The 13,446-nt window shown below is 38.6% G+C and overlaps 1 protein-coding gene across 2 annotated transcripts in view; it reads right to left on the reverse strand.

Moving 5' to 3' along the window:
- Nucleotides 1-4,632, reverse strand: part of LOC110029613 (RNA pseudouridine synthase 3, mitochondrial) — a 31,889-nt gene extending 27,257 nt beyond the window's left edge. For both annotated transcript variants that reach the window (XM_020731982.1, XM_020731983.1), the window contains exon 1: nt 4,235-4,632. In XM_020731982.1, the coding sequence (XP_020587641.1) occupies nt 4,235-4,579 (345 nt within the window). In that variant the 5' untranslated portion in view covers nt 4,580-4,632. The remainder of the gene's footprint in view (nt 1-4,234) is intronic.
- Nucleotides 4,633-13,446: the final 8,814 nt, after the last annotated feature.

Consider the following 13,446-nt stretch of genomic DNA (forward strand, 5'->3'; position numbering starts at 1 on the left):
TTTGTATTAAATAGGGGAACTTGTCGGCAAATAAAATGGTTTCGCAGACCCAAATTGATGTAATTTGTTTTCCTAGTTTATTTGATTGAGTCTTATCCTCAAGTCTTGTGTTTATCTCTCGGGATAGATACAGGATTTGAGGTAGAGGATTTGAGGTAGAGTGTAGAGTGTTCTTTCATTTAAACTACGAAAAATATGAGGTCAGTTTGATTTCATATTTTTCTAAAATTATATATATATATACGTAAATTGAAACTTCCTTCCGAAGCGGGCGATGGGATTTTAATTATGGCTGCCGACAGCTTCTTACGGGCGACCTCTCCCAAACAACCTTTCTTTTTTTTTTTTTTTTGTGCCGACACACACCCCAACAAAATGGAGTCTTTAAACATAAGCACCAACACCTTATCGAAATCACACGAACTCTTCTATTAATAGCTCATCTACCCCTCAAATTCTGGAAAGCTGCGCTCATGACAGCCACTTATCTCATTAATTACATGCCCCTTCTAAAACTACCTCCCTAAAGACCCCTCATGAACTTCTCTATAGCTCACCACCCACCTACTCTCATCCAAGAATTTTTGGTTGCCTGTGTTTTCTCTGGCAAAAACCACTAGCCCCAAACAAACTTTCACCCAGAGCTCCACCATATATCTTCATTGGATACTCTCTCCCTCACACAAAGGCTACTATTACTACAACCCACAAACTCATCTTACCATTCTCTCTCGCCGTGTCGTCTTTAATGAACAAAATTTTCCCTTTCAAACCATCAACTCTCAGTCTCCACCATCAAACATCTCTCCTCCCATAATTCCTTCTCTTCTCACTCCAGCATCCACACTTCCTCCAACAACTACACCGTCCACGTCAAGTACATACATACCCACACTCGCTCTGCCTCCCTCTTCCTCCCTACGCTCTGCAAACCTTTAACCCGAACCTACTCTACCTCCTCTCACCAAACCAATCCCCCCAACTGCTCCTGTGCATTCCATGACAACCAGATCCAAAACCGGGTCACTCAAACCCAAGCAAATACTCAACCTTACCATCTTTGTCTCCAACAGTGTTGCTCCAACCTCTTATGCTCAAGCTGTCAAACATAGTCATTGGAGGAAAGCTATGCCTTTAGAATTTCAAGCTCTTTATGAGCAAGGCACTTGGATCTTGGTAGATCCCCCACGCCACCAAAACATCATCTGCTGCAAATGAACCTATTGAACTAAGTACAATTCAAATGGAATGATAGCCAAGTACAAGGCTCGTCTCGTTGCCCAAGGCTTCAAACAATAAGAGGGCATAAACTAATTCGCTACATTCAGCCTAGTGCCAAGCTACCCACAATTCATATCCTTCTCACCATGGCTCTTCGAAACAAGTGGCAAATCCACCAACTTAATGTCAATAATGCCTTCCTCCAAGGACCATTGTAAGAAACCATCTATATGTCCCAACAACCTCAAGGATTTTGTGATCAACAATACCCCCATAAAGTATGTTTGCTGAAAAAGGCTCTCTACAACCTCAAGCAAGTGCCCCGACAGTGGTATCGCACCCTCATCACTCACCTCCAAGCACGAAAGTTTCGCATCAACACAGTCGATGAGGGGTGTAAACGAGCCGAACACGAGCTGAGCTTGGCTCAAAAAGTGTGTCTGTGTTCGGCTCGTTTGCTTAACGAGTCGAACACAAGCTGTTCACGAACAAAAAGTCTTTTGAACAACCCTAATCATGTCGCCATAAGACAATAAAGGTTTGAGCAAGATTTAAAAATTATTATTTATATTAAAACATCATTTGAATCTAATTTAATAATTTTTATTTTATTTTCTTAATCAATATTTTAATTGATTATAAATCTTTGTAGCCTTGCAGTCAATTAGATTTTTAAACGAGCCAAAACGAGTCGAACACGAACTAACACATCTTAAGTTCGTGTTCGGCTCGTTAACTTATCGAACGAAATTAACGAGCCGAACACGAGCTTCTTAACGAGCCGAACACGAGTTGTTCGCAAACAACGAGCCGTTTTGACAGCCCTACGTCGATCCATCCTTCCTCGTCTACCAGCACTCATCAGTTACTCTCTACTTTATGTTGACGACATCCTGATCTCATGTAACGATCAAAACGTCATCAATAAACTTACCCTTTCCAAACTACATTCAAAATCAAAGCCTTCAGTTCGGTTAATACATTCCTTGGCATCAATATTCAAACCACTGTTCATGGTTATCATCTTCCTCAAACTCCTTGCATTACATCCATCCTACAACAAGTTGATAAGCTATCTTGCAAACCAGTTAAAACCCCCTTGCCTCACAAACTACAACCCGGCCCTAAATCTTTTCATGCGCTTCCCGATCCCACCCACTATTGTCAACTTGCCAGCTCACTTTGATACTTACCATTAGTCGACCCGACATATGCCAACAAATGCACAACCCATTTCTCTGTCATTTTCAAATCCTCAAGCGCCACCTCCGCTATCTACAAAGAACCTTGCATTTTGGTCTCCCACTTGTCAAGGGTGACCTTCACCTTGCTTGCTACTCAGATTCTAAACCGATTGACGATCTACTACAGATATTTGCAGTTTTCTTAATAATAATCCCGATCCCACCCACTATTGTCAACTTGTCAGCTCACTCTGATACTTGCCATTACTCGACCCGACATATGCCAACAAATGCACAACCCATTTTTCTATCATTTTCAAATCCTCAAGCGCCACCTCCGCTATCTACAAGGAACCTTGCATTTTGGTCTCCCACTTCTCAAGGGTGATCTTCACCTTACCTGCTACTCAGATTTTAATTGGACCAAGTATTCCACCAATCGACGATCTACTACAGGTATTTACACTTTTCTTAATAATAATCTCATAGATTGGGCAATTAATGTCAGAAGACCGTAGCACGTTCCTCCACCAAAACTGAATATTGTGCCTTAGTTGCTGCTACCATTGACATCATATAGCTTCTTCGACTACGTCAAGAGTTTCAAATCTCCCAACACTCCAACAACCATCTACTGTGACAATACTTCCGCTATCGCCATAGAACTTAATCCAGTATTCCCTACCCACGCCAAACATGAGGAAATCAACTACCACTTCATACGAGATCACATCTCTTCCGACAACATTCAGATTTCACACATCAGCTCTCACGATCAGATAGCCGATATTTTCACCAAAAATCACACCGCCACTCAATTCAGCAGACTCAAATGCAAACTCAAGATCAGTCCATCTGATTGCAAGTTTCAGGGGAAGTAACAGCACTATCCTACATAATTACCACTGCATTTCTCGAGTACTACTGTAACTACCTTCTGACAACAGGAACTTCTGCTTCACTACTTGCAATATCATGATTCTCCACCTCTTTAATTATATGCCTTCAGTCAAGTGTCAACTTAACCTTACACAGAATTCTCCCTGTATATATACAAGCACTTACTATTTAGATGGGTGTTGAATGGAATGTCTATTAGCTAATTTGCATATTTCTTCCTTTGTTTCCTGTACTGTAAGCAGCATAAGTAGCTTTTCTTTGATAGAGTTGATGTGTAGAACATCTCACTCAATCCTTATAGAGGGTTCTAATGGCCCAAAAAGTGTTTCCTCAGCTCTCCCCAAAATCTCATATTTATAGGAGTATCTGGGGTCACAAATGCCACAATAAAGACTATATAATAAACAATAAACAAATTAATAAAATACAAGATAAGAGCTGTATAGCCGACATAGTAGATATCAAGAAAGATTTATCTTGCTCCTTGGATGCTTTAAAGTTGTATATACTCTTAAGCCCATTGCCATTGTGCTCACCTTATCATCACTCAAACATTAATAATAGTTTTTATACCTTAAAAAAATAAAAACTGCTTATATATATGGCAAGCAAGCAAAACCCTATACTCATGGAATCCAAGTTGGAGCATCATTGCACTTCTAGTTAGAAACCAAGAAAACTAATAAATTAATGCAATAATGAGGATTAACCACAAATGCATCGACACTAATTTCATTACACAAAGTGAAAAAAAATTAGGGTTAAATGCAAAATTCTGTTTTTTTAGCAGGCGGTGCTCAATTCTATACAAAACAGAAAATCAAAACATCTCTTCAATCCGCTAAAGATGCAAGTCGGGGTATGATTTCCAGACAACACCGTATCAATATAAAAAAAACCACAGCAATCAATTGAAAGCAGCAGCTCACCAGCCCTTCCCTGAAATGTCTCTGAATAACATCGGAAGCGACTTCGTCGAAATAATGCTTAACCCATGTGATGGCGGTAACCCTCCGGCGAAAGAAGCTTCCATGGAGGACGTTTTCAGGGGACCTCTTTCGTCCGGGAAGAGGGTCGACGTTGTCCGGTGGGAACGGAGGGAGAAAAAGCAGTTGTCGAGGTTTCGGCTCCTTGGGGGAACCTAGTCGGGCCAAGTTGTTGGACACACGGATTATAGGCTGAGCAACTGTGTCGGCCGGAGGAGTCACCCTCGAAAATCGGCGGGCGAAAGTCGCCGCCGGCGGTGGGAGGCGGCGGCACCGGCACCGGAACATGGCTCGGTGACTTCGGTCTTTTCAGCCCTGCGGAGCTCACGTGTTCGGTCGACCGGGCGGGAGGAATGGTTAATGAGCCGGGTATAGTTATGGTATTATTTAATTTTAACTAGGATAATTAGAATAGGTTTTTTTTTTCTACTATATTGTGCAGTTTGAATGCTCACTCATCAAGGAATTGTCACTCATCAAGGAATTGTCACTTTGGTCCAGTGGCATTGTTGTTTTATCCTGATGGTGTAACTTCTGATGAGGTCACCCATCCTAGTATTGGTTTAAGACGAGCACAATAACTTTAGAGTTTTTAAATAAATTTCACTTGTAAATTGAAAGAAGTCTTGATGTTTAAGAATTCAGATTCAATCTACTTGGAGGATTTCACAGTCTCCCCCACTTAAACACTTGTTATCATCGTCAGTGCTCTATATCATAATTATCTACCAGACAAATAAAATTCTAAAGGTGGCCCTACAGATTTAAGTGATGACTGCTATCATATAGCATTTGCATCTAGAGTTCAATAAGCGGCCACATGATGAAGCACTTTGTTCTGTATGACACTTAATTTTCATCTTATGGCTAGTGTAACACTCTAATACCATATGTGACGATTTGAACTCTCACCCATCAAGTTATTATCTGTTTTGGTCTAGCAGTCTCACGGTTTTGTCACATTGGTGTAATTTTCCAATAGATCACCCATCCTATGAGTATCAGGATGGGCATGCTTAACATTGGAGTTTCTAATGAAATTCCATTGCTATACCAAAATGTGTCTTGATGTTCAAGAGTTCAATTTCATTCTACTTTGGAGGTTTCATAATCTCCCCCACTTAAATACCCAATGTCATGTCATTAGTCTATACCCAGAACCATTGACTAAACAGATGGGACTCTAGAAATGACCCCTACATATTCATGGCACTTAGTTTCCATCTGCCAACAATTTTAATGCTCTGATAGCATTTGTGACAGCTCAAACTCTTACACATCAAGGTTTTGTCTGATTTGGCCTAATGGCCTCACAATTTTACCTCATTGGTGTAACTTCCCTAAGAGTCACACATCCTATGAGTGCTCCGAGCAAGCATGCTTAACTTAGGAGTTTCTGATGAAATTTCATCGTTATCTCATTAGGTGCCTCGATGTTTAGAGTTTGACTTCAATCTACTTAAGGGGTTTCACATGTCTAATATAAATTGCTCTTATTTGAGAAACTAAAAGGGATAAAATTAAATAATATTGTTACTAAGTTCTCTCTTTTGGAGGAATTACTTTTTTTATTATTTTAGGATTTGTTGAAGTTTTTGAATTATTGTTTAACAACATTAAAGAAGTGGGTTCATATTAATTATGCTCTTGTTGAGAATCCTCCCCCTCAATCGTCACATCTTCTCTCAGTGCTTATCCAAAATCCCATTGATTTTTCCACTTCTTCCACTATTTCTCAATCTGCAATCATTCAACTATCACTTAGCCATCTTCGCAAGATCCAATCACCTCCCTATCCTTATCAAAACTCCATTTCACATGTAAATCCATGCAAGATTCCATTGATCTTACTCTAGACTTCCATTATTTTCCATGTTTATTGTTTTTTGTCATCATCTCAAGGTCACTAATCATGCCATTCTTTGCTTATTTTGAGGGTTTCAGAGAGAGGCAAGAAGTGCATGAGGACAACAGGGTTTAAAGACGGAATGTGGAGATGATAGTTTGGTTAAAGTAGAGGAAGTCATCGCTTTCCTAAGAATACCTCATAAATGTCTATCGACGGTGGTGGATCTAATAACAGCTTAATAATTACGAAGCTATCCTCTAAGACAGCAACCCTCTAGTTGATGACCACCATACCTAAACCACTAAACTCATAAGGTTTCCCTAAGTCATTCAAATCTATAGGAACTCCACTTGATTTTCAATATGTTGGTCTGAATCAACCCAACTAAATTTTGAGGATTTTAAACCAAGTATATGAGATTATAAGGAGTCAAGAAATAGTTCAATTTCTAATTAGAGTGGGTCCAAAAACTAGTCATCCAAGAGAGTCATTGAAAATCCAGAGACTAGATCCTAAATTATAAAGAAAGAAACATATCTCATAAAATGAGACCAATAATATCCTCCAAGAAGTTCATGTTGGGGAGTGTGGGAGTCATTTTGAAGGAAAAACACTCGCATTTCAGATTTAATGACATGTATATTTTTGGTCAAACTTACTAAGGATGCAGAAGACTATTTTTGAAGGTGCATACAATGTCAGAAATATGACCCTCTAAGACATCAACCAACCCAAAAGCTTCATCTGGTCATTAACCCATAGACTTTCGTTGTATGGGGGCTCGACATCCTAGGAATTTTTCCCCGTATAAGGCAACACAAGTTTTTACTCGAGGTCGTCGATTATTTCTCCAAGTGGATAAAAGTGAAGCCTCTCACCCACATAACGATGGAAGTGGTCTGAAATTTTATCTAGATCAACTTTATCTGTTAGTATGGTATGTCACTCATCATCATCATGGATAATTTTTTGCATCATTTTTTAATGTCGCGGGCATAGGATATCCATTTCAATAACCATAGGGTATGCTTCACACACATAAGACTCCTCAAGGCTCAAGAAAACCAACTTCGATCCTCTGACACATGTCCAAGTTCATTTTGCCAAGCATTGGCTATCAATGAGATGAGGGTCAGTCGATATTACATTGATGAGACAACCCCCATTGAAAAAGCTTTATTCGGCGCAACACGAATATATCAGACCCTAAATTAGCTTACTCGTGAAGAATTATCATATAGATGAATTCGGATGGCAAAACGAACAACGTAAATGAGTTTGAAACATCATTTTTCAGTTAGGGAGGGCCTTCTAGGTCTTACCACATGATTTAAATCACCATAAACAGTAAATAGCCCCCAAATGGGCTAGGTGTGAACATGCTCACATGGGGGAGTAACCACGCCCAGGAGTGGACACACCCCATTTTTGGTGTAGCCGCATAACACTCTTCAGTCATTTTTTATTTTTTATTCAGCTCATTGCATGGTCCCTCGTTTTTCCATTCGGATGTCATCCGACAATCGGGATAAGTCGTTAGACTAGTCATAAGCCAGAAATGGTCTCATAGCTAACTTAGGCACTTTCCAAAAGAGGCAAATGGTCATTTAAACCTGAATATCCTTCTTGTGGGGGAGATCTTGGGAGATATCACGCTCATTTCACTTAGGGAGAGCCAAGAATGATCACAAATAGTTGGGGGAGAGTTTTCAAGAGTTCTTGGAGAGCTTCTTAACCCATCTTCTTTTTCCTCTTCGTTGTTTCTTTCTTCTTTCTCCTCTCACTTTTCTTTCTCGGTCACCTTCCTGTTCCGATAAACAAAGAAGAGAGATAGAGAACTTGAGGAGCGATCACACGAGTGCATTGAGAGTTTCAGAGAGTTCGTTTCTCCATTATTCTTCTTCTTCTTCTTCCTGTGCCCACTTTCCTTCCTTCTTCTTCTCACATTTTCATTATTGGTCGTCGTCTTGATCCAAAAAAAAAAACAGAGAGGAAGAACAAAGCATGGTTTTGTGCTGGCACCAAAAAACTTCTTGCGATGAGAGCTTCATCACCCGAGGGAAGCAAAGATCGGTAATTGGAGCATCGTCGGAATATCTTCATGCGAAGAGAGCTTCTTCTCATGCAATGATTGGACTTCGATCAACCAACATATACCTCCTTAACATTCGCATTTTCTTTTTTAGACAACCCTATGATTAGATTTTGCTAGGTGTTGTGGATTTGGACGCCTACATGAGGAGAGTATGACCGACCAGCCGATATCATCTAGCTCAATCGATCGCCCAGTATCGAACGGTCCAATTGATCAAAAAAAATCGGTTGACCTGATCATACACCTTTTGATTGACGATTTTTGTGGTGCTGTGAGTTGGTCGCCCAAGCTAAGAAAATTGGTCGGCAGACACTAAAAGGCACGATCATATGCCTATTAATTTTCTAATTTTGTCTTAAAGAAATCTGTAGGTTATGACTTGACATTCATGGCCAAATCTCTACCAAAGCCAAGAGTGTTTCCTTGCAGATCCTTAGCTCCAACTTGAGCGGGTCGTAATCCCAATTTCCCACGGTCGTAACGGTAAATGATCCTTTGTGGAGGAACTGAAACACTACACTTGCAAAACGGGAAAAACTTTGTAGCTTGCCTGTTTTGGAAGAGGAAGAGAATCATTCCATCGCGCAATCAAGAGGAAAATTGCCCCATACTTGCTCACTACAGTTGGAGGCGGTTAAGCCGCATATCTACACTTGAAAACCATAGGTTTTCATGTGAGGTTGATAGGATGAGTTCAACGAGTCATCAAAGTGTTTCGACGGACACAACCCAATCAGCTATTAACTCTGGTTCGATCGGACACCCTAGTCGGATCGATAATTCACTTTGGTTTGATCGGCTACCATGACCATTCACTGATCGACTGCTCTGGTCTGATTGCTAATTCATTTTGGTTTGATTGGTCGTCCCGACTCGATCGACCATTTACTTTGGTTTGATTAACTGTCATGGTCTGATTGCTAATTCACTTTAGTTTGATTGGCTGACCTGGTCCGATCGCCAATTCACTTTGATTCGATCAGTCGTCCCGACCTGATCGACTATTCATTTTGGTGCAATTGGTCTCCCCAGTTTGATTGCAAATTCACTTTGGTTTAATCGTCCGCTTTGAGCAAACCACCAATTCACTTGGTTTGATCGACTGCCCCGTCACAACCGACCATTCACTTTGGTTTGATCGGCAACCATAGTTCAATCACCAATTCACTTTGGTTCGATCAGCTTTCCCAGTCAGATCACCAATTCACTTTTGTCGATTGGTCATCCTGATCCGATCGACTATTTACTTTATTTAATTGGTCACTCCGGTACAATTGCTAATTCACTTTGGTTCGATTAGTCGCATCGGTTCGATCCTCAGTTCACTTTGGTTAGATCGAATGCCCGCATTCCGATTGCTAATTCACTTTTGTTTGATCAGCCACCCCGCCCCGATCACTAATTCACTTTGGTTCGATCGGTCACCCTAGCCCAATCGACCATTCACTTTGGTTTGATATACAACCCCGACCAACTTCGTTCGACCAATGTATGCTTGTTTACATATTTGCATCATGTCTACTTGATATGTTTGCCTTTTATGTTATTACATGTAGCATGTTTTGATGTTTCTTTGAGCATCCATGTGTGGGGTGTCTCTTTGAGCACTCCCACTTGTGGTACCTCGTTGAGCACCCACACTTGCAAGTGTTTTCCCTCACGTAGGTAACTATATGCATGAGGATAGACACTGACTCAAGTGTGGAGGTGGCTTATATGAGCCACTCACCTCGCTTCCTACGACACCGCCTAGAGTGTCGTAGATATTTCATATTATGTTAAGTACGAGTCATGCATCTTAGCCCCTTAACACATACAACACGCAATATATGTTCACTTAGATGTGTGATTCTCACTTGTAAAGATCATATCACTTAGTCTGTTTCACACTTATCATTCTTGTGTGTTTGTTATTTGAGTTTCATTTGTATGTTATATGCTTAAAATCTATCATATGTCTATCGCATGTCCTATGCTTTGCTTTCCTCGTATGTTTGTTGCATATCATGTATGTTTGCATGTATGCTCGGTGAGTGCCTCTCATGTAATGTGTAAATCCTCATTTTAGGTATCCTTTTACTCAATTTAAATTCTCTCGCAGTCAGTATCTGCTTGTTGCATGGCGCCTCTGGTCCCCCGGGCAGGTGTAATTCATTTCCATATGTAGTTTGTTTTACCGATACATCTCATTTATGTGTGTCGTGTTGCATGTAGAAATCATTGCATTCATTCTTGTGATATGTGATTTTCCCTTTGGGGCGCTCGTTGTGATTGTTTTGTGCTTCGGTCGAACAATCACAATGTGAGTTTTTTGCATGTTTGTTTGCTTGTCCATTTGCCTTGATGGCTTATCCTACTCATTAGGAGAGTGACCAGTTTGTTAGTCGTGATACTCAAAAGAGCGTTGCTCACGAGTATATCTCGGCAAGCAATGTGAGTTTTTGTATCACGAGCAACAAAAAGTACGACCGTGCTATAGATCCAAGGACTCTAAAATACGTCACATGCATCACAGACTCACATTTTATGGTTCACTATTTTAAAGTATAAAAAATGGATATTTTGTTATTGTAAGTATCATCCACCTTACTTTAAAATTTATATATGTTATGATATATATGAGACCACTTCTTTTAATTGTCACCCTTTTCTTGTGACGTGTTTTCGATCCCTTAGATCTTTAAAATGGAGCAGGTGTGGCGATCCGGTCAAAGTCATACAATAATCAGAGACTTTATCGTGAACACTTAGATGCTGGTTAGGACAACTTTTTGTTAAATGATGCGTTAAGCGAAGATTAGGATACTAGGTACTATTTTTGATGCCTTTGACTATAGTTCGATGCTAGCTTGTTTGTTCTAACCAAGCATCACTTTTTTACTTTTGGTGTGCTTGTGTGTGCTAATTTTTAATATGCATGATAGTATATTAGGCCAGTCTTCTACATGGAGTCAGATATATATATATATATATATATATATATATATGCAAACACAAATGTACAGTAAAAAAGAGGAACATGTGATGTACATGCTGACTTTTGCTTGCAGGTGTTGCTTAGGTTCCTCACTAGGCATGACTCTGACACCTTGCATGCATATACATTTTAGTGCTGACATATTTTCGTGTAAGTCGAGTCCATTTATTTATTTTCATATGTACTTTTTAGAGCTTCCATATTAGGATTGATTAGCTCACTGCATCATATTGTATGTCTTGATGAGAAGCCCATGTGCTTCTCCAACCGACTGACTCAACCTAGATTTTTAGTTAGTTGGTTGTTTATTCCATTTAGGGTGTTAGAAGGCTCCTGACCCAGACGTGTGTAAGTCATTTTTTTTGGAGCATTTCCAACTTTGTAGCTAAACCTCCATTTGTATCCCTTTCCTTTGGCATCATTATCATTTTGACGGTTATGAGTCTCACCTCTTAGAGCTCCACTTGATTGTCATAGAATAGAGTTTTGTTCATTTGACCTAATGGCTACAGATGTCCCCGTGGACCACGCAATGTGCAAATTGCTAATTGAGAATCTCTAGACGTGTTGGGTCAATTACCTTCACGATCAGGTAGACTTAGAGTTCTAGTGGCTTGAGACGACGGGTCTGTGGTACCCTGACCCAGCTTCCTCTACGTTTTAGAATTACTATATCATTCATTTGTTGAGTCCCTTTGAGCCTTGTCATGCTCTGCGACTTCGTTGATGTTTTCTTGATGTCCCCTGTTGCCGATAGACAAGATGCCCGTTTGAAATACAATGATTCACCCTCTATAATTGTAACATTCACACCCTTTTGTATATAAATAGGGGTCATTTCGTAGTAAAAGGTTACGCTTTTCACAATTTTTTCTTATGTTTAAGTTTCATCCTGCTACGCTCTATTGCTTGATGTGTTTTCTGGTCACTTTTGGATTCAACAAGTCTGGATCTAGAATTACATTCGAACAATGCAAATAATACAACCAATACAACACATACAACGAGTACAACGCCGAACTCATATTTTTTACAGCGTCCGAATGTAATTCTACATCTAGACTTCACACGAAATATTTTGTTGTCTAGGAGAGGGACAAAATTGTTGTCTGCGTGTCAATAAGAAGATAATGTCACGAAGTATCACAATGTAACCTGAAATTTATTGATTTTGAATGCATAAAAAATAAAGAGATGTTGGACTATAAATTTCTCAATAAATTAAACATAAAAAAAATATTTTTAGGCAAGCAAAATGCATAAATTTTCCGAATCCCTACATTCCAAATACTCAAAATTCTTCAAATTAAATAACCCATTATATATTCTATTTTGTTAAATATATTATTGAAACATTTATAAACCACATAACCTCAAAATTGATAATAACTTGCAACCATATAATCTATTAAATTTTTAAGCACAGCCTATGAAAAAATTATAAGCTAAATTTACATTTACATATTTAGCACCATGATTTTGAATGCATAAAAAATAAAGAGATGTTGGATTATAAATTTCTCAATAAATTAAACATAAAAAAAATGTTTTTAGGCAAGCAAAATGCATAAATTTTCCGAATCCCTACATTCCAAATACTCAAAATTCTTCAAATTAAATAACCCATTATATATTCTATTTTGTTAAATATATAATTGAAACATTTATAAACCACATAACATCAAAATTGACAATAACTTGCAACCATATAATCTATTAAATTTTTATGCACAGCCTATGAAAAAAATATAAGCAATATTTACATGCATACCACCCATTACCTACTTATTTACACATTTTTGCACCTTAACCCATTATATATTCTATTTTGTTAAATATATTATTGAAACATTTATAAACCACATAACCTCAAAATTGATAATAACTTGCAACCATATAATCTATTAAATTTTTAAGCACAGCCTATGAAAAAATTATAAGCTAAATTTACATTTACATATTTAGCACCAAAATCTTACCTCTTATATTTATACCATATAAATCTTATATATCGCATAAAAAATGCATCAATTTTAATAAAAAAAAAGTAAAAAAATATATATTTTTAAGATGGCAACTAACAAGCACGTGCAAATTGTAATTTAGGTATTTATGTAAATCTTCCAAATTATAAAAATACATTTGAAATCTATTATTAAAAAAGTGTCAAATTTACATGCATGCCACACAATTCTTATGTATCACCCAAACTTTAATATTTACACTTAATAACA

Source organism: Phalaenopsis equestris, unplaced genomic scaffold, assembly GCF_001263595.1.
Source record: "Phalaenopsis equestris unplaced genomic scaffold, ASM126359v1 Scaffold000598, whole genome shotgun sequence".
Taxonomy (NCBI): Eukaryota; Viridiplantae; Streptophyta; class Magnoliopsida; order Asparagales; family Orchidaceae; genus Phalaenopsis; species Phalaenopsis equestris.